Genomic DNA, 25,919 nt, shown 5'->3' on the forward strand with positions numbered 1-25,919 from the left:
TTTTTTTGTTTTTTAATAGGTTGAATCTACACAAAGTATGATTAGGATTTTGGGCCTTTCAGCTACGTTACCCAATTATCTTGATGTTGCTACATTTCTACACGTCAATCCTTGCATTGGACTATTCTACTTTGATGGCCGTTTCCGACCTGTACCGCTAGGGCAAACCTTTATAGGAATTAAGACAACCAATAAGGTAAAGAACCATGAATGGCAAAGAAGGGGTTGCTGTTTTGATCATGCGTCATGTATGTGTGTGTAGGGGCTACTGGTTTATTATGCTACAGATGTTCCATGAAGCACATTTTCTTCTGTGTAAAGATATACATAATTGAAAGGTGCTTTAAGAATCGTATTTCCTAAGTTTACAATACTTGTAAATAGGCCTTGTTGCAATTGCATACACTAATGTCTAGCTTTGCATTGCCTCGCCTTTGCTACTAAGCTTTACTTGATGAAGGAGAAATCATCACCCTCAACTGTAGAGTCACTGTAGCAGCTGATTATTCTGCCTTCCTCATTTCAGTTTTTCATTTTGCTAGAAACAGTGATGCTTCTTATTTGGCTGTAAGGATGCATGAGGAATGTTACAAGAAAAATACCCGATTATGAAATCTGGAGAGATAGATTAACATGACATGCATTGATACTAGTTGGATAGAAGTTCTTCATTAAAATCTTAGCATGCTAAGCCATTTTACTATCGTATGTGCATGTTTGATAGAAAACACATTATAGTCCCTAAATAAGCTTCTTTACTCTCTGTGCACTTGCTCTTTTTGGGAAGCATTAAGGCCATGGTCAGGTATAATACTTTTATTAAAAATCGTAAGTGCGGTGCTACTTGACATGGAAATTACAATTCCGCTTTATACACAGGAATTAATACAAACACTTTCCATAAGATTTTCCCATGTATCTCATGAGCTGATAATTAAAGTTTATACAGCTTAACTTTTAGAAAATCTTATTCTGCTATGATTTAATTTAATAAAAATCAAAACATTTTCAATCAAAAGTTGATTTCATAGCTTAATTGATAACAGCATTTTTTCTTCTTTTTTGTATAAATGGACATTGCCTTTCTTACTAGGTTATTTAAGTAGTTCATTCCATCTGCAGTGCAGGAAAGAAACTTATTTTACAACTGTAGGGAGCCATTTCAAGTCTATACACACAAGAATCGTTTACCATATGGTGCTTACCGTGATTTGCATGTTTTAACCTTCGTTAATTGTTTCAAGTACCTTCACTGTTATTTGCTGTTGCTTTTCTTTAATCTTTTCCTGATACTCAATTTGAATATTTAGTTTATTTTCACAGTATGGTAAGAAAAAAGGAAAGATTCCTTTTCTTCATACTTACTTTACAAAGCATTTTGATTTAAAAATCACAGAAATATACAAATAATCCTATAAAATTTGAAAATATTAAAAAAATCAGTAAGTTTTCTAAGCAGACATGAGAAGATGACAAAAAATTAGGAGGTAATAGTTATTCTGAAATGTGAGTCAATACCTTGGCAGACTGTTTTGGTAATAGCACAGCCAGGAATTTTTATTTTTGCTTTTCAGAAGAATGTCATTACAGATTCCATAGAGTAAAATACATTTCGCAATCAAGATAGTACACTTTCTAGCAAACGAAAAGTGAAAGTATTAAGTCTCTTTGAAAAAGGATTCTCTTCAGGATAATACTAAAGCTGCGAAATTACTGCCAATGTCAACATGCTTCTGGTCTGTAGGAGAGGAGGAAAGCAATATAAGAACTGTCAGAATCAAAAGCAGTTCTTGCAGAACATCAGCAAGTGCAATCAATGCTATGTCTATGTCCACACCGATGAGGACATAAAGACTGTCAGTTACTTTAGGTAGATGCTTTGTCACAGCTTTCTGACATCCTTCATCCAAAAAAACCTCTCCAAAAAATTGGAGCTGATTAGTCGTTTGCGGAATCATGTGCAAACTGTAGGCAAGCTTTCAAAGGCAAGGACAGCATGGTGTATTTATTATGCATAGAAGTTAGCCAGGAAAGCTCTTAAAGCTCTGTACGTTGAAACCCTTAGAGCATATGGGACCAAGACTGAAGTTTGGCTTCTTCAGTCAGAGGTCTGTTAATGTCAGATATTTTTCTTTAACGTCAGTTATTTTTCTTTATGCATGTTTATGTTTCCCTCTTTAGGTATAAATGCAAGGAATACATAAAGTTACATTTGTATGTATGTGTGTGTGTGTATATATAAATATATATGTCCACATGTGTATTTATGCACTGCCTGTGTATGTTTCTCCTTAATGATTTTCACTTGTTATTATTTGAAAAAATAATTAAAATGCTAACCTCTCATTTTCAGAATAATTATACTGGCTACTTGTCTTTTTCACACATGTCCATACTATCTCATCTTTTAGTTACTGTACTTGTACAATTCCAAATATGAGTGTTCTCTTCTTCCCTCTAAAGCTGTTTTGCAGCTGTGATTTTCAACTTCCAGCTATTCTAGATTATTCCAAGTCCTAAATTCCCATTTTCGAATTTTTACGTGATTTGCTCTTGTAAAACACTTCTTCATTTCTAAAAAATTTGGTTCTAAAACCTGAATGGAGAAATGAAGAACAGAATGATTGCTCTGATTTTGAACTTCATTTATTTGTTTTGATTTGTCACAACCTTAATACTGAGGTGCACTCAAGTAGATGCATGCTAGTTATAGTCATGCATTAAAGATATAGAAGAAAAATCTTTAGAATAGCTTGAAGAATAACTTTGACTTCAGCTGAACTCTATTTTGGAACCTTCGTGAAACATTTATTTATCCATAATTGGAAACTCCGTACATGGTACTCCTGTGTTCCCCATGCATGATACAACTATGAAGAAATATCTATTCTCTATGGCAAAAAATCTGACAATCAGTAGTTCCCTGGATATGTGTATCTGCAATGTAAAAACTATTTTTGTATTACCAAGTGGAAGGACTTAATGTTACATAAGATGGTGTATTAAATGGATATTTCGTCAGTATCCTGTAGAAGTAAGATTCCTTAATATGAAACAGTTAAATTAAATACAACTGGGTTACGTCTCTAATCATTAAAAAAAAGCAATAAAGTCACATAGATTTTCTGTCCACTGCCCTCACTCTTATTTTGTCTAATTTTATGTTCTATTTGTGAATTTAAGAATTATAAGATGATATTTTTGGAAGGGAAATGAGTATGTTGTAAATTTAATTGCATAATCACGTTTTTCTTTCGTGCATCACTGTAAATTGCTTGGTATGAAGTAGAAAATGCATAAAGATAGAAATCCTTTAATATGAAGTATGATGTTTGTTTTTCAGGTGCAGCAGCTGAATCATATGGATGAAGTGTGTTATGAAAATGTGCTGAAGCAAATAATGGCTGGACACCAGGTACTTATTTTTTGCTTTGGTTTGCATTCAGAACACAAATAAATAGATGAGTTTTGATCTTCATAACAATGTATTAAGAAAATGTTTTAGTATTGTTTATTATTATTTTGAGATATGTCACTTCAGAGATCATCTCTAATCTTGAAAACACTATAGAAACAGCGTGCAAGAAAATCTAAACAGGCTAAATAATGTTAGCTTCTAGCTTGGATGAAAATTCATGGTACTTTATATATCCCTTAAAGCAATTAATATATATTTATGTCACTTTTTAAAAATGACAAGGCAAAGTAGGCCAGTGTTGTAGAGACCTTACATTTAGGTGCATTTAATGATTAAAGAAAAAATACAGCACTTAGTTATTATTCTTAGCTTTCCCCATGTCTTTCAAATCCTAGTGTCTGCTGTTAGAGATGAGGGATGAGAATTATGCAGTGTTCAAGACATGGTGCACAAGGGCTCAGCATCTGTCACTTGAAATATCCTGGGGTTTGTGTTATGTTTTCTTTTTAAAGGAAGTAATCCTTCATTTTGCTTTACAATAGAGGTTTCTGCAGTGAATTTTCAAGTCTGATGTTCCCCTCCACTAAGACTGTGGGCTTAACTCATTTGCCTGAATAGTTTATTGTTCTGTTATTATTGTGCTCCTGAATCACCCCCACCCAATGTCTCATTTTTCTTAGAACTTTGCGCATACAGCAATGTGAGCAGCAGTAGTTAGAGCAGGTATGGCTCCTGTTCGGAGCAGGAACAGATACTAGTGCACTGTGATCGCTGAAGAAGCTTTTCACTTAATACCTGTATGTAAAAGAGGGAAACTCTTTCCCACAGAGTCACACTAAAAATTGCAAGTTTTCTCCTTTTCACGTAAAACTCAAATTGTGGTCGGTTTTGAAAGATGAACAGTTGGTTTATGACTGGTTGGGGTCAGGGGGCGGGGGTGCGCAAAATACTCCAGCAACAACTTTTTAGTCCTCCTGCTCTCCCTGCTTTAGCACCATTCTTCCACTTATCTTCTTTCGTTAATATCAGTTACTGTTGTTACCTTCAGAAAACTTTCATGAAGGTTCCATATGGAAATGCTGGTATGTTCCTGAGTGAAGGCATTAACAAAATTTGTTGCAAATAACAAGTGAACTTTAGTTTATTTTCTCTTCATTGTCAGTTATGGACATACCTTACCAAATTCCTAACACTGGGGTATGTTCAGTTTCTTATCTTTAATTTCTTGGTACGATTTCATGTATTTTCACTTGCTGTAGGTAAACCTACAAGTAGCAGATTCTTTATATCAGTATGTCTAAATAAGTAACATATCTTGGATTTCTAGCAGGAAGTTGCATGCTGTTCCAGAGTATTTATTGCACCTTTCTTCCCCTCTCTTTTCTTCACACTGAGGAAAAAACTGTCTACAAGCATCTATATTCTTTGGAAAAATTCAAGTACAATAAGTTGTTTAATTCTAGCAGGAGTTGTTTTTGTAGCTTTCCATGAGAATAGTTTTAGTTCCTGTTCTAGCAGCTGAATGCATGAGGTTTTTGTTGTAAGGCATGAGCTACAGCTGAAAGAGGTCAAGTGAAGAACTGTAGCCTACTTAGTGTTACAGTTTCAGCAGCTGATCTCAATTTCTGAAAAGTGTATTTCAAACCAACAGCCAAATAAGCAGTGTACTTTCAGACAAAGGAGAAGTATGGTTTCCTTGCTATGGAAATGTTGATTTGATTTCAAAACGTATTGGTTAATTCGATTCAATTGATTGTAATTATTAAGCGTTTTCATTGCTTGAAAATATTTGTTCTGCTATGTTGCAGAACTCCCGTAAATACATGGCTAAATACCAGCCAGTTAGGCTGGACTTTTCTTCAGAACATTTAAAACATTGGTATTGATACTTACGAAACAAAAATTCATAAACTGAAATAAATGATATACAAACACTGGTATACAGCCTTTGACAACGCAGAATGAAGCATGTCAGCTCATTGTATAATATAGTTAATTATGGTATGTAGTATTGTACCACATATTAAAAATTTGGAATTCTTCCTTTTTTATGAGCATGCCATGACAGATGATCTGTCTAATTATTAAACCAACTGCAGATGCTAAAAAAAAAAAAGGGGGGGGGGGGGGGGCGGGGGGCGGGAAGGGGTCACATGTATCTACATCAAAATGCCTGCCCTGTAGTGGAAGATTAATATTATGAATGAATATGATGACTATTAAGCTAGGAAGGTTTTCTTAGTGTCTTTTCATAATTTTGAGAGTAGTCTTAGATCTTCTAAAATTACCACCTTCTTCTGGTTTTCTTAGTTCTTTGAAATCCATTACGTTCTGTCCACATTCACCATAGTCTGTTACTGCCATGCTCTGTTACCTTACCTAGCTTGTGTTATCCTTGAAACTTGTGTTTATTTACATTCTATGTGGGCAAAGTTTGTTTGCTTTTTAACAAAGTTGTAGTTATTTATAAAGATACTTCCTAGAAATATGTATTCACACCTTCCCCCCCCAATACTTTAGAATAAATTTCCACAGCAGTTATATATTTGCATGGAATTCAGGATGTGGTTGGAATTTTATAACTATTCAGGCAGTGATGTGTGACAGACACAGGTCTCATTAGCAGTGCTCCAGAGAGTCAAAAACCTACCCGTTCTGTTTTACACTGAAGTGCAAAAAAAAAAAAGACAAGAATCAGAGAAAAATGCTTTCCATCTTCTAAAGTTACCTGAGTTAATGTACACCTTCCTGCGGCCGTCAAACTTTCATAGTGTTATCTTTTTTAAGATTCTTTACCATAGTCTTTGGAATGTCTTCATAAATTAAATCAACATTGTTTGTTTGTCTACTGTTCTGTTAACTCATCTTCAAAGAATTCTACCATGCTAGAACCAAATAACCGAATGGAAGTCATGCTCATGTGTCCCTGTCATATTGTAGGGTGCAGTGTGGTGCTTGACTGAAGTTGTATGTTCGTGTGTTTTAATAGATGTATGTGTGTTTTCATTTTTTAAGACTAAGGCTGGTAGGAGGTAGTTGCATTGTACAGGCATGTGTTTTGACAGATGGAGAGAAGCTTTTTATGTTGATTTTTCAACAGTCATCCTCTGCAAGACTTCAAGCTCTTCCTGGCTACTGGGAAATTAAGAGTTGGTGATTCAGCCTTTAATTTCGATCCATCTGCTCAAACTAATGAGATATCTCATTTGTAGGCTTCACTTTGAATTACCAAACGCAACTGAAGCTACAACATTTGTCTTATGGCACAATTCTCTTATTGTTTAACTTGAGGAAAGATAGAATGATAGATGGCTTGCCCTACTGAGTTTTCTAGGGGTTTTGTTATAGAAACTTTTATCATGACTGAAGAAGATCAGAAAATGTCCCAAAGGTTTCCAGGTGCTTCTTAAGTCAGTGTGGGTTTTTTGTAGGATTACTAACAATGTAGATCTTCATTAGGAGGTTTCTCTGTCAGATCCTACCTCTTAAGACTGCTCTAAGTGAGAACCTCTAGTGTCATTAAGTCTGCTTTCCTGAGACTGTCCTCCTGTGCTTAGTATTAGCTGGTGAATATTTGTTTTCATGTTGTACTTTGAGTTTACTATGGTCTGATATTATCTGAAAAGTTGTTATGTCCTCTTGGGCTGATTTGCACTTTTGGAGTTTTATTTCTTACAAAGATTCTTTAAACAAAGGAAAAAAAAAAAGCTGAAATTACACACTATTCGTCAGAGAATACAACTCCATGCTCAGCTGCAGGTAGAGTATTTTTGCCAGCATTTATCTTCTGAGATACTGTTCCCTGGAAGACTGGGTGAAGGTTTAGTCACCAAAAATTATCATTCCCTCAAAATGATTACAGCTGTCTCTTGTCAGGCAGTCACCAGTAGTGGGCCACGTGCATTGCCAGCATTAATTCAGCTATGGAGCTGAAAAAGCTTCTTCTCATTTTACAGTGCTGTGAGAAGGGCATCTAATGGCAACAAATTCTGGGGAGCGGGTGGCAGCTTTCCGAGGCAGACTGTAGAGAACCTCGCAAGATCAGCAAAGACAGTGATTGAAGACCAGAAGTACCAACATTGATTTTATAATAAATTGAAACATTGCGTTACTCGCCAGTTTAGGACAATGCATATAATCCTGTCTTTATCTTCACAATGTATGAGGGGGAAAACACCCTTGTCATGTTATGCTTTGAGAAATGACATAGTATTTTTAGGAGTTTTGAGAAATAACATAGTATTTTTAAGTGGTTTTTTTCTCTGAAAAGTATCATATGTAAATTTTAACTTTACGTTAAATTCCTTTCTCTGAAAAATACCTAGCAACATCTTGCTCTTTGCCAAGGTTCAGTTGCTTAAGTTAGTATCCTATGAAATTAACTCTTTCTGGCTCTGACCATCTCTGCTGTAGTGTAGATTCACATCCTTTATATCTCCTGCTCTTGCTGACCTTCTGTTGTTTTATCCCATTACCTTGGTTACCGAGAGTTGATCATATCTTTTCCTCATTGTCCCCATCACATCTTAAATACTTTAGCTGTTCTGAATTTGTCAGAACCTTACTGTTTTCTGACCTTCAGTACTCTTACTCTACTTGTCTTCAGCCACAGATACCTAAGTTTCAGTCCTGGTTCCTTACTCCATGCACTTCGCTGGTTTTCCATTTTGGCTGTTCATTACAGTTTTCAACTTGGAGTGCCTTTGGCTTTCTCCTGTCTTTTGAAACCCCTTTTCCTTTTTAAGACAAAGAATGTTTCTGTTTTCCTACTGCTTCTGAGGGTGTTCTGTGTAACTCTGCAATGAGATATTATATAACTTTTCTTCCACTAGCTTTGGTACTCAGTGAAACTCCTTGAAACTTTCTTGCTGAGCTTGGTATTTTCAGTTCATAGCAAAAACTGACTGTTCAGTGGAAGTTCTGACATCCTTCTGTGGTTCTCATTGCCCTTGCTGTCTGTGCAGGCATTGAGGCTCAGGTGTCAGTTCATAAATACTGAGGAGACATAATGGCTTTACAGGAAGTGGTTTCAATATACAAGGAGGAGCTTTTCTGGTGGCCAAAGGTTGTCTGTTGCAAAGAACGTCGATTTTTGAAACAGTAAATAGCTATTGAAAGCCTCATATCCAAAATGACATCCAGAAGAAATGCAGTAGTAGTATTCTTACATATGTAGCAACAACTCCAGTTAACTTGAGTAGAGCACGCTTTAGGAACTGTAAACCGGTGGAGATATGGCAACCTTTTTAGAATTATCATGCCAGCAATCTTACCACTGAGACTAAAAACTACTTAAAATGATGAACAGCCTTATACAAACCATCCATTCTCGATGATGCACTGTGAGCGGCGATTTCAGACTGACCATTTTGTGCTTATTTCACTTTAGTTTTGCTAACAACCTTTTGAAGGCTTTTTCAAATACCTTGTTCATTTCGGAGCATTTTGCTCTTCTGATTTGAACTAGTTTCTTAGGTTTATCTGGCTGCTTCTCTCTCACTAGTTTGCTTTTGCAGTATCAACTGCATCTGATACACCTATGACAAGCCTTACCTTTTACCTTTTTTAATGAAATTTGTATTTTTTTTAAAGTGCAGAATACAGCTATGTATACTTGTTAAATTTTTAATTAGTGTATGCATTGGGTGATTATTATGCAGTTTTCTGGAGATCAAGTTTGCTTTATTAATTAGGATTTATGTACTTAATTAAAATGTTCTATACTACTGTTCTGCATTTAGTTAATTAGAAGTAATATCGAGATGGTATATATTTTTTAAAAACATTGGAATAATTTCTAAGTGTCAACTTACACAGATTTTTAATACTTCTAATAATTTCTAATACTTTCTAATTCAGCAGATTTCTAATACTTTCTAATACAGCATTTTTGATGTCACGGATCAGAAACAGATTACACTTGAATTCATATAGTCAAAACTGGTTCTGTGCTATATATTGTGAATAAAGCATTCACTTTGCCTGTAATTGTTCTCTATTTACAATAATTGACTTGAACTTTGCAGTACTAAGAAGTGTCATCTTGATTTTCTTATGCTATCTTAAACCAAAAAACACTGAGTAGTTATTTTAAATCTATTATATTAAATTGTCAGAAGTGAATTTGACAGGTATTAATTTCATCTGTAAAAATGATGGATTAAATTTCTTTATTAGCAGTTTTCCAGCTGTTATTTGGTTGCAGAAGCTGTGTGAAGATAAAAGTTTAATAAGCTTAGTTACTGCAACTGTTGACAATGCTTTTATAGCTGTGTCATAAGATAAGATTTAATAAAACAGTGTTTTCTTCAGAGGTCTCTCTGGAACTTGGTACCTTGAGAAATAAGCTTGTCCTCGTGTTTTTCCTTGGTGAAGTAGTGTTTATAGCACACTTTGGACAAATAACTCTGAAAAATTACTGGATTTGTTAAAATGGATTGTTTATCTAGATTTTTTTTTTTCCCTAGGCTTCCATCTAAAAATGTCACCTAAAGTGTTTATTGAGTCTGAGCTTTTGTAACTCAGTATCTATACAGATTACGTCCACTTCATCACCTGATGTAGCTTATTTGCATATAGATGTGTATATATTGCTTCTGTATTTATATATGCACAAACATATGTAGGTATATAAAAATACACAAATACAGAAGGTAAAGCAGCCCAGCAGGAAAGCTGAATTATGGCTGATCATTGTAGATGTTATTTATGCGTCAGCTGATTAAGTGAAGACTCAGATTCTTTGGATAGTTTTCTGTAGCATTTCTTCTGCAGTTTTTGCACAATTAGGTCCCATTTGTGTCTAGTTTCTTTAACAGAATCACAGACAAACTAATTCAGTGATGGTGCACTATTTTTATGTTCTGCATCATTTATTTATGCACTTCACTTCCACAATAACTGCTTTTTGCAATTTGGAGGATATAATCGTTAATATAATCTTACGCCAGAATAAATGAAAATTTGTATCTTACTTTAATTAAAAATATTGTGTTGATGTGCTGTGTAGAAGATAGACTTCCAAAATGTTATATACTAGATGTTTCATGTTATTGTCAAATGGTATGTATGTACTATTTTCCTCTGTATATTTCTGGTCAAATTTGTTTGGCTTTAAACATTTAATACCTTGTCAGCTGCCTATATGAGCTGACAAAACTGCTGGAGAAGGATGCCATAACAAGTTATGTATATAATACCCATCATTCTTCAGTTTAGGTAGCCTTCTAAATGTTCATGTGCTATATTTCTGTGCCTTATGCTAATTTTGCATATATGTTTGCATTTACATAGTAGATTGTCTGTGTATATTTACTCAGATGTTCATGATGAATTTATGTAGACCAGAAGCACCAATATAATGTGTCTCCATTAATTATGAGTTCACAAGGTGTTCAGTTTATGTCTGTAGTCTTGCACAGCTACACAATAATGTCAGTGTTGGTAATAGAACAGTTTAAGGTAGCGAGTGCTACTATTTAGTTATTATTCTTCTGGGTAAAGGCAGCTTGACCAGTCTTGCAGCCTAATATGATGAGTTTTACTAGCTCTGTGTTAGAAGCTGTTTCTTGAACATGGGACTGCAGACCATTAGTGGGAAGTTAAATCTGTGGATCCCTGTCAGCTGCGTATTGTTCTTCAGTAGGAATTTAATGGCAAGGATAAATGATACTTTAGAAGACATGCTAAGGATTGTCAGTGGTCCAAATCTTTTAAAAACTCTTGCTCTGTAGCCCTGAAAGAAATGGATCTGTGTGCTTAGTTTAACATAATAGATAGTATCAACATATAAACTTACTGATTATTATCAAAGCTTCTGTATTATCCAAAATGTAACAAGGTAGCTACTGTCCACCAAGACCTTATGCCTATCACAGAATTTTTAACAGATGTTACCAGTGAATCCAGTAATAATGTCATTAGTGGGGTTTAATTTTAAATATACAGTGATACAGGATGCTATAGAAAAGAAGTTATTTTGAGGAATCCATGAGGACAGAAAATAAATATTCTTTATTAAGACACTAAGATTGGTGAGGAAATTCCTTTTGACTGTATACTTCTGTTCTCTTTCCAGAGTATGAGATTCCTCACATAATGTAGTGCTGTGGTGTTCATAGTTTCTTTGTGATTACTGAAGGGTTGACTCCAGAAGATGTTACATTTGTTTACTCTTAGGTATTTAATTCTTAATTAGGAGAGGATATCTGGACAAGGGCTAGGTATATAAGGTATGGGTTTATGAAGGACATTCTAATTGTTTTAGCACAGTTTACAATTGTTTGCAAACTATCACATCATATAAATTCTTCATAACTTTATTATGTTTCATTTTAAAAGTTCTTTGCTTTTCTGATGATTAGGAGCAAAAAAGGCTTCTGGATAAAGGTCTATGTATTTAAATCAGTACTGATAAGAAATAAGCTAGGAAGTCTGGCTGTTCTGTTCTTTAATTGTTTAGTAGGATTATCTATGTTACTGGATCTTACAAAACCAGAAGATACAGAGGCTGACGTGGCAATTTTCTTAATTTTTTTACTTAAGTAAAAGGAATGTGAATAGATATGAAGATATCTCCAGTATCCTCTATGTTCCTTTCCTTCAGTAAACCTGGCTTCTGGGTTATTTTCTCATATTTTGGATGATATGCATATAAGTATAAATAGTTTTGGAAACATAAGAAGAAATATGGTAGACTCTTATTCTGGAGTGATAGTTGTCAAAAATAGAATTTATTATAATGTAGAAGCATATTTTATTGTACAAAGTCAAAATAGTTAATTTCAGAACAGGACAAAGGGAAATGCTTGAAACAAATTATTGCATGATCTTGTTTTTCTAAAAAAAGATGCAGTGAAAAGCTGCTTATAATTTTGAATAATAACTGTCGTTCAAGTCCATTGGCATCTGCAAAAATGCAATTGTTAACTGCCTAATGACATACATTTGCATAGTAATAGCCTAGCTATTCTTGCTTAATTTTCTGTACAAGAATAGATATTACTGTTTCTATTTCTATCCTGTCAATTAAAATTCGGAATAATTTCTACTACCTGTAGGAGTCAGTAAAGTAGTGTTTGTTTGTCTTATTGAATAATTTGCCCTCTACTTTAATTTTCACTCTATTCATTTTTGCTCTGCATTTTGTCACATATTTGGCTAATGCTACAAATCGGAGATAGCATAGATCCTATTATATTGTTCTGAAACAGGCTTCCTTTAATCTCCAGAATCCATATTTAAGCATTTATTCCATAACTGACCATTTATTTTATAGGCCGTCTAATATAATTCAAAATATAATAAAACAAGATCATAAACACAAGTGCTTGCAATTTTTAAAGTAATTAATAATTTAGAACTTCCTAATGTAAAATAAATCAGACAAACCAATCAGCATACGTTACTGGAAAATGTGTTTAACTGTTGTATAAGTATAAAGGAAAAGTCATGAAGTTTCCTATGAGGAAGTACTTTTTACTCTGAAGCATTCTCCCATTAGTGCTGCTGCATACACTCTGCCTGTTCTTCAGTGTAAAGGTTTGGTATCATCAGCGCCTCATATTTTGATGTTAGAGGCTTAATGTCAAACTTATGGGTCCAGAACTGTTTTATCCATACCTGTGAATGGAAATGACACCGAACCCCTATATCTTCCATTTTTACATAGCAGCAGACGACATAGTGTCAGGTTTTACATGAGCATAACTGAGTGCCTCTCTGAAATGCCTGTGTGCTGCTACAGGCAGCATATGGAACAAAAAGGAGAAATTAGGGGTCTGTGTCCAGTTGCTGAGCTAAGATTGTATTGAGATCAGAGATGTGATGCAATAGCTCACACAACTGAGTGCTGTAGTGGGTGGAAACAGGCTCTTGAGCAAGGTCTGATCAGGAGGGCAAGAAACTTGCTTGTATGTGAGAGCACAGCAGGGATACCTGGAGCTCTGCCTAGGGATGGATGACAAGCCAGCTGACAGCTTAGGAGGAGAATTAGCCAGCAGACAGACATGAGCAAATTGTTGTGGGCATTTGCTACAGACCTACTGATCAGGAGTAATGTAGATGAGGCCTTCTTCAGACTAGAAGCAGCTTCATGTTCTTGTCCATGGTCTTCCTGGGGGACTTTGCCACCCCAATATCTGCTGGAGGGACAATAACAGCAGGGCAAAAGCTATCCAGGAAGTTTCTGGAGTGCATTGATGACAACTTAACAGCACAAAAGATTGACGAGCTGATGAGGGTTGATGCTGTGCTCGACCCTGAACTTACAAAAAGGGAAGAACAGATTTGGGATATGAGTGCCGGGAGAAGCCTTGGCTGAAGTGACCATGAGATGGTGAGTTCAGGATTTTGATGGAGGGAACAAGGCAAAAAGCGAGACTGCAGCCCTGGGCTTCAGGAGAGCACTTTGACCACTTCAGGGATCTGCTTGGAAGAATCCTATGGCAGGTGGTCCAGGAGACCCAGTTTATTTTCAGGGATCACATCTGACAAGCTCAAGAACGGTCCATACTGATGTGCAGGAAACCAATCATATTGGCCTACGGCCAGTGTGGATGAGAAAGAAACTCCTGACAAAACTCAAACACGAAAAGGAAGCATACAGAGTGGTAAAGCAGGGACAGGAGACCCAGGAGGAATATAAAGGCACTGTCCAAGCATGCAGAAATAGGATTAGGAAAGCCAAACCCCATCCACCGGTGAATCTGGCAAGGGGTGTAAAGGGCAACAAGAAGGGCTTCCACAAGTACAGCAGCAGCAAGAAGACATCTAGGGAAAATGATGCCATTTTACTGAATGGATCAGGAAACCTGGAAGCAAAAGATGTGCAGAAGATTGAGCTACTCAATGTCTTCTTTGCCTTGGTCTTTGCTGGTAAGATTTGCCTACAGGAATCCTGAGGTCCCGAAGAGGAATTGGAGAGCTTGGAGCAAAGACTTATCCTTGCATTTACCCTTACATGAGTCTCTGCAACCTAATTGGAGTCACCCAGACACGCTGAAGGAGCTGGCCAATGTCATTGCAAAGCCACTTATAATCCTTGAAAGACCATAGTGATCAGGGGAGGTTCCTGAGAACTGAAGGACAGCACATGTCATCCCTATCTTTGAAAAGGACAAGAAAATCATGTCTGTAACCTGATTAGCAGGAGCTTAGTTGAGGTTATAATGTTAAAATGAAGGAGAAAAATGTCAGAAAAGGAGCAAGAAAATTTATCAACTTCTAGTTAAGGAAAAATTCCTTGTCACCCCAGGCTAAAATGTCTTGTTAGATATAATCCTAAAAAGTCAATTTAATAACTAACAGTAGTAAGGCCATTTTTTGTGGTGGAATCTACCTTTCATGGGCGGTTCTATGTACCTTTTAAATCATTTCCTGCCACTTGGAAATCAGCAAGACAGTAAGTTTTCAAAATACCTATAAATTACATAGAAACAAGAAAAAGGTATGTTAAAATATAGACATGTATTGTTCAAGCTATTTGGGACTATTCCAAATGTATTTCCTTTGCACCAAAGACTAAGGTGTTACATACTTATGACACCTACAAAAATTTTTTTCAAGTGCTAATAGTTCCACAAGTTCTGTGGTTCAGTGGGAGGATCTTTTGCTAGAGAAGGTACAACAGGGATAAAGGAAAGACAAGGCAAAAGAAAGAAAATAAAACCAGACGCAACTAAGTTTATGCTTAGAACAGAGTTATAACAGTAAAGATTGTAACAAGTCAGAGAAGACAGAGCAAGAGGTGCATCAAGAAGGAAACTTTAAGAGAAATTAAAATGAAGAATAAGAGAGATGGTAGTATTTCAGAATGTGTGTGATAGTAGAGGCTTTTTTATGGATAGAATTAGAACACAAAAGGCTAAAGGAAGGAAGAGCAGATAGGAAGAAAATTAAGAAAGTAGTTCTAATATAATGTCCTTACCATAGCTTTTTAAATAGAATTTCATGAACAATAATAAAAATGAGATGGGTCTGCACGATATCATGTTTATTAAGGTGGGCACATCTTCAGTAAAAAATACATTTCCACGTTAAAAGGAATAAAAAAATGAAATTACAGGGACAGATGTATTTAAAAAGTAGTATTGTTATAGAAAAATAAATGAGCAAGTGCACATTACAGTAGTAAAAATATCTGTAAATAGGAGTTATTACCCTTAAAATCTGGTATATCTAAATAGAAATATAATTAGAGAAATAGCCATGTTAAATAGATTTTTTTTTTTCAAAAATCCCAGTTTTTGTTTAAACAGGGATGATCAGAAGCAATTTATTTGAGTGAATAATTAAATCAAAACTTAGCAGAGACAGCAATTAGTGATAATCTATCAAGAGTTCAAAATACATTGTATCACATTACAGTACTGATCAGCTGGTGCAGCATTATAGATTTGTTTGCTGTTACTAGTTAATATTTTATGTTAAAATATTTTATGGTATTGTATAGCTTTGTTCTTCAGCAGAGTTTGCTGAATGTTTCTCTTGAATGTACAGATGTTTTAATGGTGACCCTTGCTGAATCTTTTTGGCATTTTTGACTCCAGAAGCTTGAATGAAAATTCCTGTATTCTAATGCACATTATTTATTTTTATATGATAAGCAAATTGTCTGCTTTTCACTTTTGAAGAATTTCATGTACCACAGGAAGGATATATAAAATGTCTCATTAGAACTAGTTTGTAGGCAGCTTAGTTATCCTTCAGTTTTCTGTAGTGTAAAAGATCACAATACACATGCAGATTATATCAATATTTCTTTTAAATATAAGATGTACTAAAATGAATTAAAATAATTAGAAAATAAATTCAAATTCTCTTGTTGCCTTGGTAAGTGACACAGCCTGTTCAGCTTTTTCCATTCCCATGGTGTTGTTTAATATGTGAAAAGACTTTAATATGCAAAATACAAAAATCTGCTAAAATAAAAGCAAGATTTCTGCATTAAACTTTTTAAGCTTTAATATAGGTCACCTTATAAAAATTCTTACTTCATATATTTTATTGCTCTTCCTTTAGTTACTAGTTCTGGACAGTGATGTTCATAAGTTATTGTGATCTTAGTGAGAGGAAGGGGAAATGACATTTATACACTGTCATGCTATCATTTTGATCTGGTAATCAAGATATTCTGATTTTGCAGTGAGTGTTTTTCATCAAGAGCTATTAGTGAGCCATGTGTCTTGTTTTCATTTGTGTTTTGAATGAAATATACTTTTGATTCTGTAAATGGTAGGCACTGGAATTTTTAACTGTATCTTGGCAGTTGGGAAGAAATCACAACACAAGAGAGAAACAATTTTATTATTCCTTAGAATGAGGCTAGACATTAATGAGTTGTGCTTAGTCTAGGAGATGGCTCTATGTAATGAGGTGCAAAGGATGATGTTTTTAACATAAATAGGTGCAGTCGGCGCTGCTTGGGGAAGTGTTGAAACCTCATTAGGAACTGAGTTTTGTAAAATACTTGGAAGAGGTTTCATACTAACCTTAAGGGAGAAAATGGTTGGCTAGATTGATCTGTTGATCCATATCCCTAACTGCTCATTTTCTGAAGAAATAATGCTCGGGTCAAGAACTGGATACCTTGGTAAGTGGGATAAAAGAACATACTATAAGCATTTAGCTGTGTGAAGTCAAACAATTTCTTGAAGCTAAAATAAACTATATATACTTGTTTCTAAACTATTCTAAATTAATAATTGACATTGCATTAAGTGAATTCATTCTTTTGTCTTAATTTCTTTGAAGGATGTGATGCAAAGTGTGTGGCAAAACCTAGGCCTTCCATCCTCGAGGAGAGGTGTTACTTAAAACAAAAATGCTGAATTCAAGGTTCGAGTGACCAGAGCTCTAATAACAGGATGGAAGTATTCCTGAAAGAGTCCGTGTGCTTCCCCAAAGAGTCAGTGCTTTTCCTCATCAAAAAGATGAATGCACCTGTGGTGGTTTGACCCTGGTTGGATGCCAGGTGCCCACCAAAGCCACTTTATCACTCCTCCCTCCTCATCTGGACAAGGGAGAGAAAAAATACACCAACAGGCTCATGGGTTGAGATAAGGACAGGGAGATCACTCAACTTTTACCGTCCTGGGCAAAACAGATGCAGCTTGGGAAAAAATGTAATTTATTACCAATCAACTCAGAGAGGAGTAATGAGAAATAAAACCAAATCTTAAAACACCTTCCCCCCCACCCCTCCCTGCTTTCCTGGGCTTAACTTTGTTCCAAATTTCTCCCCTCCCTCCCCCCTGAGCAGTGCAGGGGCACAGGGAATGGGGGTTGTGGTCAGTTCATCACACTGTTGTTTCTGCCGCTCCTTCCTCCTCAGGGGGAGGACTCCTCACATGCTTTCCCTGCTCCAGTGTGGGGTCCATCTCATGGGAGAGAGTCTTCCATGACTTCTCCAGTGTGAGTCCTTCCCACAGGCTACAGTTCTTTACAAACTGCTCCAACGTGGGTCTCCTTCACAGGGTGCAGTCCTTCAGGAACCGACTGCTCCAGCGTGGGCTTCTCTCTCTCCACGGGCCACAGGTCCTGCCAGGAGCCTGCTCCGGTGCAGGCTTCCCATGGGGTCACAGCCTCTTTCAGGCATCCACCTACGCCAGCGTGGGGTCCTCCACGGGGTGTAGGCAGATGTCTGCTCCACCACCCGTGGGCTGCAGGGGGACAGCCTGCCTCACCATGGTCTTCACCACAGATTGCAGGGGAATCACTGCTCTGGTGCCTGGAGCATCTCTTCCCCACCTTCTTCACTGACCTTGGTGTCTGCAGAGTTGTTTCTCTCACATATCCTCACTCCTCTCTCTCACTGCAATTACTGCTGTACAATCACTTTTTTCCCTTTCTTAAACATGCTGTCTCACAGAGGCGCTACCACCATCACTGATTGGCTCGGCCTTGGCCAGCAGTGGGTCCGTCTTAAAGCCAGCTGGCATTGGGTGTATCAGACATAGGGGAAACTTCTAGCAGCTTCTCACAGAAGCTATCCCTGTAACTCCCACCGCTACCAAAACCTTGCCTCACAAACCCATTACAGCACTATTTTGAAAGTATCACAGAGGATGTGAGCTTGAAAGACACATTTTCCAGGAACAAAATTTAACCACAAGCATCTTTACTGTCCAAGGCAAAAGAAAAGTGTTTCAAGGGATTTCAGCTACCTGTTTATAAATTTTCATGAAGGATTTTAGATGCTTTTGTATATGTGGTGTGTTTTTTCTTTCTCCTCTAAGTGAAAATATAAGTCCTACTAGCATGTAGTTACGTGTCTCTGATAACAGAAGAGTACTAGTTCTTGTAGGTATTTTGAATAATAGCACACTTTTCAGTGCTTTGGTGATGCACTAACACGTTTCAGAAGGATTACAACCTGGAATATGCACCACTTGGGGAATGCAGGAACTTCCTGTTCTGGATTTGAACCAAAGCCTTTGGTGAAAGCGTTTGATTTGTTTCATACTTTAAGAAAATTCTGGGGAGGTAACCTAGCTAGAGACATTTGCATTCTCCTTTCTTGTATATTTTTTATTATTTAAAAGCTTTGGTTTCAAGAGAGCAGCAGCAGACGCTTTCAGCACTAGGGCTATATACACCAGAGCTAGCTTTGAACTGCAGAGTACAGATCTAATTACACAGCTTGTAGCTGTGGAACCGTTTCTCTCTATTCTAAATTACTTTTCCTAACTTATTTGCATAATATAATGCACAGAGATTTTGCCACTGAAATATAATATTCTCTAACACAGTTAGGACAGGCTAAATTAACCCTCTTAAGACTGTATTGTTGTCTCACAACATATTGAGTAAATGCTTACCTATTCACTGGGGGGAAAACATTCAACCAGGTGTTATATGTCAATTTTTAGCTAGGGCTGATTCTTTAAAACATATTTGCTGATGTACAGGGATTACAAGTAAACATTAACCTTAAGATAGGCACCTCTAATCAGCTAATAAAGCAGTCTGGTTTTTTTAATTGGACTTATCTGTCTACCTATCACTGAGAAGTTCTTTGTATTGTCAGCAATTTGTGCAGTCATTTTAAATTTAAAAATTTGGTCAGGTGTTGGTATGTGATCATGAAATACATAAAAGTCAATTAATTCAAGTGTGCATTATTAGTTTAAAAGCAGTGGGAGTTAAATTTCATAAAACGTACTACACATCTGAAAATTAGGTAGCATTCTGTAAGAACTGTAGAAAGGCTTCTGAGTAGAGGACAGTTACACAGTGCTTGTTTCTTAGTTATCATTTGCATGATAAGATCTTAGGTCTTTCTGAATGAATGATTGCTATGATGTCAAACATTGTCATACAAAGATTCGGGAAGAAGAAGCAGCCATGTAAAAAGTGTTAAGAGAGTATCAAATGTGTTCTTTGACCAGTGAAGATTCTGAGGGGTTCTGTGCATTAGATCTTTATTTCTTTTAGTTCGTTTAGCACAAGAGATTTAATACTTTAATGAGGTAGTTCTGTGTCAGGACATGTCTTCATTCCAAGAGATTAAAATCCTGTGATGGATACAGTAGAGAATAATAGAAAAAGAAGAGGTGGTCTGTTATGTAGGACAAAGAAACACTTCACTGAAAATTTATATTTTGTCCCTGCATTTGACAGTTCATGTCATGTTACAGAAGATGAAGCTTCTGAAACAAAAATCTTCAGAAGTACATACTAATCAGGGCTTCTAAATTTTGAGAATTGCGACGTAGGAAGCATTGACTTGATAATTAAGAATGTTGGGTGCTCATGACTTCAATGGAGTTAATAGGAACTCTGCTTTGAGTTTATCAGGTCATATATAGTAAGCAGTATGATCTCATATCTTAAGTTTCACATTCAGTGAATACACTTAACCTTAGTTTCACTTGCAAAATGGGAACACGAGGAAACAATATAGTATACATTTTTTCTTGGCGTCATATAATCCTGACTTATTGTAGTGATTAACCTCGCAGCAAATCCCATTGTGGAATTGTTAATTCTTGAGAGCAGGGTTTGATCAGAGTATCCTAGATAAAACAAGGTAAAAACTAGGTCTTGATTCATTAATTGAGTGTTGTCTGTTCCACATACAAAATGTGGCAGGTAATGTTTTGACATAAGAAGGCAGATTAAGTACAGACTGTGTTTGTTGAAGAGTGGCTTCCTAATTTAGCACCATCCTGTTTTCTACATATTCTCCGTGGTAGCCCAGCCAGACCCTTCAGGTCAGGGTTGTTACTTAGAGGGTTTTGTGGGGTTTTTTTTATTTCTTCTGCCTAGCTACGATTCCTAGTGATGCACTTGAAACATCTTCCGGTCCCCTGACAGAGAAACATGCTGTTTGTTTTTCAATTCTTGTGGAAAACCCAGCATGGAATTGCACTTGTCCTATTTAGTTTCAGCGGCATGTAGGCAGAAGCTTTAGAAATCAAAAATGAAGTTTTATCAAGTCTGTACCAAGCCTCTGCTGAGAGCAAAAGCATACACTCTTTAAATATTAACCCCTCAGTTCACTAGGTAAATGGAGTAAAAAAGAAAGTCGATGCTCTCTATGGCTACAGTTTATTTTTATAATTGTAATTGTAAAAAAATAGTATTGGATATCAGCAAGAAGTTTTCAATATTATTAACTTATTGAAATTTAATCATTAAAATAAAAGCTAAAGGGAACTTGAAGCATAAAGTGCAATGTGCAATCCATCTGTCTTCCAGGTCTGGAAGCATCTAAATTGAGTCTCCTAGTGTCAAAGTTCCTAAAGCTCCCAGGATTGTTTCTGAACATACACTATGGCAGGCAGTGATGAGAAAGCAACATTTTATGTTTTTAAGTAAAAGGCTCCAGCTCTTTTTCCAGCACTGTTGACATTCTCAGCAGCATGAAAAAAAGACGAAAACGTTTCTCATAAACATTTTGATTAGTGTTTTCATGGCTTTTGAATGTTGTATCAGTGATCCTGCTGTTACAGTGATAATAATATTCTTGTGGGCTTTTAACTGTGAGTTAACAGCAGTTATCTTTCTTTCTTTTTTTTTTTTTTTTTTTTTTTTTCCCTCTTCTCTTCTTCAACTCCCTGCCCAGTACCCTGGACTGTATAATTTTATTTCTGTCAAGGATTCTATTTTTCTAGGAAATTTAAATTTAATTTATTTCATGGCCTTATTTATAATGGCATTTTGGTCTTTCCTAGTACATCTCATAGCTGTGCTTTTGCTATCTGCATTTCTTGAGCTCATATGTATCTTATATAGCATCTCAAGTAGATGACTGCAGCTGTGCGCAATCCTGTACAGTTATTACATTGGTAAATCTTCCATAGTGCTACATAATATTTTTTGTCACTTTTTTAGGTTAAACCTCAAGTCTGTCATCATTTCAAATAAAATCAAGGCAGCAGACTTTGAAAAAGGGTTCATGGAATCACAGAATGCTTTGCGTTGGAAGGGACCCTAAAGACCCGTCTAGTTCCAACCTCCCTGCCATGGGCAGGGACCCCTTCCACCAGACCAGGTTGCTCCAAGCCCCATCCAGCCTGGCCTTGAACACTGCCAGGGAGGGGGCAGCCACAGCTTCTCTGGGCAACCTGCTCCAGTGCCTCACCACCCTCACAGGAAAGAACTTCTTCCTTACATCTAATCTCAATCTTCCCTCTTTCAGTTTGAAACCATCCCCCCTCATCCTATCACTACACTCCCTGATCAAGAGTCCCTCCCCACCTTTCCTGTAGGCCCCCTTTAAGCACTGGAAGGCCACTGTAAGGTCTCCCCAGAGCCTTCTCTTCTCCAGGCTGAACAAGCCCAAATTCAAATTCTTATCTAAGAAAAACTGGTTATCGAGTGATGTGGTTTAAAGTATGTTAATTGAAAGGAAATTATTGCAGAAGTAATGCTATGTAGTCATCTTAGAAATGTTCAGTAGCCAAGATTCAATTCATAATATATTTATATGTTTGTATAATATTCTAGAGCAAAGTGTCAACTATTAGATTTTATTTTCCTATAGAAGTTCATATTAAGTTGAGTTTCTAATATTTCTGTGTGACAAGTAAAAATTCCATACGAGTGTTACTGCTTCAGCTACCAGTGTACTGCTTTTAGCACAGTTTCATCCCAAGAAAGATGTTGGATCACATCTGCTTGTGATGAGGCGAGGTAGACTTAAGGGCAGGGAAGAAACCTGAAAAATAACAACAAATTTTCTTTTAAGTCTTCAAAGTAATATTTCCTTGTCTTTTTGGTGTTGCTTATCATTGTCTTAGCAGGACCAGGATACCATAGTGACAGTTGACTTCAGAGTGTCCATTCCTAAAGGTTCTGCCTGATTATGACTAGAACTAAGAGGGATTTTCCTCACATTTACAGTTTCAGGAATGGGCTCTATAGAAGAATTGCAGTTGCTGTTCATTTATATAGTAATTGAAAGGAAGATTCTTCAATTAAGGGCTTATTTTCTACTATCATCTTTTCTGTGACTAGTATTCTGTGCTCTGCTTGTGTAACTGTAGTGACTTACGGTTTTACCTGTTCTCATTTCCCAGTACAGCTTTTTACCCCTTTGGTTTTTTAAATAGGTGTAGGCCACCAAAGCATTACACCTACTTTTTTTTTTTTTACTGTAGCTGGTTTAGTTTGAAGTTACCTCCTAATGTGACGCTCTGTATCTTGTTTAAACAAGCCATAAAGAATTATACCCTGGTTAAGAGGTTTATTGGATATGGATACACACTTGTGTGCGGATTTGCTTGCTATTTTACTTGACTGTTTTTATTAGTTCCTTTCAAACTTTAAAAGCATTCCTGCTTGCAGATGCTCTTTTAGCTTTGTCCTTCTAGCCATCTAACACCCATCCATTCCAAAAAATTCAGTCAGACCACACTTCATTTGGTCTTTGATTAGGAATTTTAAAAAGGTCAGGAGAACTAGTAAGATATTTATCAATATTATGTCAAAGCATGCAGAAATATATTACTTTACTATGTTTGAACTTAATTAATATTAATGTTGTGTAAACACCATTCTCAGAGTTGCATTTTAGATGTAGGATATAGGGTGAAATAAAATAGAATCGAAAAGATTAAAATACTGTGTAAAACCAATCAGGAAACCTATTTTGTGATTAAATCATAAAACGCCTTAGTGCATATGTGAAACTAATTTTTCTTTTTTCTTCTTTTCTGTTTGTTTTTTGGTTTTGTTTTGGTGGATTTTGTTTTTTTTTTTAAGGAATCAACACACCAAATGTTTTTACACCTCCTCATTCAGGAGTTTCAAAATTACCTGGATAAAAAAGACCATTTTTATTTCACCTTCATGCCCGATACTGTATTTCTTCAGTTTCTCAACTTTCAGAATTTAGCTCTTTTCACAAGATTTTCAATCTGTTCAGCAAAGAATCAAATGTTAGTATGACTCACATTTAAAAAGGAAACAAATTAGTAAACTATAAAATCAAGTTTTAAAATTAAAGATTTTTCTTCAGTGAAATGTATTGGCACAGTTTATAATAAGTGAGAATTCGCTGAAGAAAACATAGTGGATCTGTTAATAAAAGGAAATTGCTGGTTTGAATAGTTATGTATTTTTATTCAGGCTTTCTACAGAAAAAAAATTGCAAAGAGGTAAATAGACAAGTTATCCTTAAACAATGAAGACAGAAGGGACATACACTGTATTTTTGTTATGTTGTGGTTCTTTTCCCTTTTGACGAAATTTTAAAAATATTTTGCCAGTATGTTGTTTTTAAGTTAGAGGAAATTGGTATGTTGCTAACTGTGACATGTATCTGAGAATATTTCTACTCAGATGAAAGCTAATAATTGTAGGAGTCACAGTGTTACTAAATTGATGATGGAGAGATGTATCAAATAAGCTAGAACCAGGTAAGCAGTAATTGCTCCCAGTAAGCAAATAGTTATGCACACATTGTTTTTCTCTTTATCTCTTCTCTGTATTGTCACCTGAATTAATTTGCTTGGGTTTAATTATAAATTTATAAGTTATGTAAGTTCATAACAATTATGTCTACTTTTATAAAAATTACGTGTACATTATACATTTAAAATTAAATAATGAATTTCCAAATTAAGAACAGAGGCAATAACTTGTTTAATTATACACCAAATACTGCTACTTTCTTAATAGTGTTTCATTTAAAGTAATTCAATTATACACTGCAAGTTGATACAAGCATGATTCTGCCAAAAGGCCAAAATTAAACCTGCAATTCTCTGGAATTTGACATACTAATGTTAAAATTCAGCTGAAACTACCTTAAAACAGAAATGTAACTCCATGGTTATATTTTTAATTAAAATTAGATGGACTTGCAAAACAGTGTTTGCCATTTACCCAAGAGCCAGGCACTCACACTTTTCCATATGTGAGTTTTAAGAATATAGAAATTGTCATACTCAATCAACCTCAATCAAAGTGTCAGCAGGATGGAGCTGGGCTCTTCTCAGTGATGTCCAATGACAGGACAAGGGGCAACGGGTGCAAGCTGGAGCACAGGAGGTTCCCCATTAACATAAGGAAAAACTTTTTCACTGTGAGGGTGACAGAGCACTGGAACAGGCTGCCCAGAGCGGTTGTGAAGGAGACTCCACAAACCTGCCTGGACACGTTCCTAGGTGATCTATTCTAGGTGGTCCTGCTCTGGCAGGGGGGTTGGACTAGATGATCTTTCAAGGTCCGTTACAACCCCTACCATTCTGAGGTTCTGTGTGATTCTGTGAAACCAAAGAGTTATCTCACCAAATTTGTGGGGTCAATTTCAGCAAACCCTGGGCAATAGAGAGTACTTAGGGAGACAGTATAGAGTGTTTTCCATAATGCGTCTTTCCCAGTAGTATGTGGTTAACAGACTTTGAGAACTGTTATTACACTGGAATTAAGTGGCATTTAAATACTTTTCCCTTTCTACACCAGCGGGGGGGCTTACTGTCATGATTCATCTTAAATGTGCCTTGCAGTGAATCTTAATTTAATATTAGCTTAAATTGCTTCTTATACATATCTAAAGGAATAAGTGTTAATATCTCATTGCTATCTCTTGGTTCTGATACCATATGTGATGGTAATAAGCATAATCATGTGACAGTGGGGTTGACTGAATGATGCCCAGCTGTATTTCCAAAGCCTACTGCAGACATGGATACAAATAACTTTTGATTAGCACTCAGCTTTTAGTATATTTTCAGGGAGATGTCCACAGTGTTTCTAAGGTGTCTTACTGAGTGATAGTATGTGGTTTAAAACCCAGAATTATATCTGTTAGTTTAAAATCTGTATCCTTTTCTGTGTTTTGCATTTGTTGGTGCTTAATTTCATTCTTCTTTTTGATTGTCCAGTGGTTTGTGACTGTAATATCCTCCTGAGGTTCTTAATAGCTTTTTTTTTTTCCACCAGTCTCACACAGTCAAGTTGTACCTTCAGGAAACTTATCACCTCACTGTTTGCTTTCCAGATCATTTAGGATCTGACAAATAACACAACTCTATACATCAATGGTAACCTT

General features: G+C 36.1%; 1 protein-coding gene across 2 annotated transcripts in view; it reads left to right on the plus strand.

Moving 5' to 3' along the window:
- Positions 1-25,919, plus strand: part of ASCC3 (activating signal cointegrator 1 complex subunit 3) — a 270,966-nt gene that overhangs the window by 109,460 nt on the left and 135,587 nt on the right. For both annotated transcript variants that reach the window (XM_086482448.1, XM_086482447.1), the window contains exons 11-12: positions 20-196; positions 3,344-3,415. In XM_086482448.1, coding sequence (XP_086338574.1) covers positions 20-196; positions 3,344-3,415 — 249 coding nt within the window. The remainder of the gene's footprint in view (positions 1-19; positions 197-3,343; positions 3,416-25,919) is intronic.

Source organism: Leptosomus discolor, chromosome 2 (assembly GCF_034619465.1).
Source record: "Leptosomus discolor isolate bLepDis1 chromosome 2, bLepDis1.hap2, whole genome shotgun sequence".
Classification (NCBI taxonomy): domain Eukaryota; kingdom Metazoa; phylum Chordata; class Aves; order Leptosomiformes; family Leptosomidae; genus Leptosomus; species Leptosomus discolor.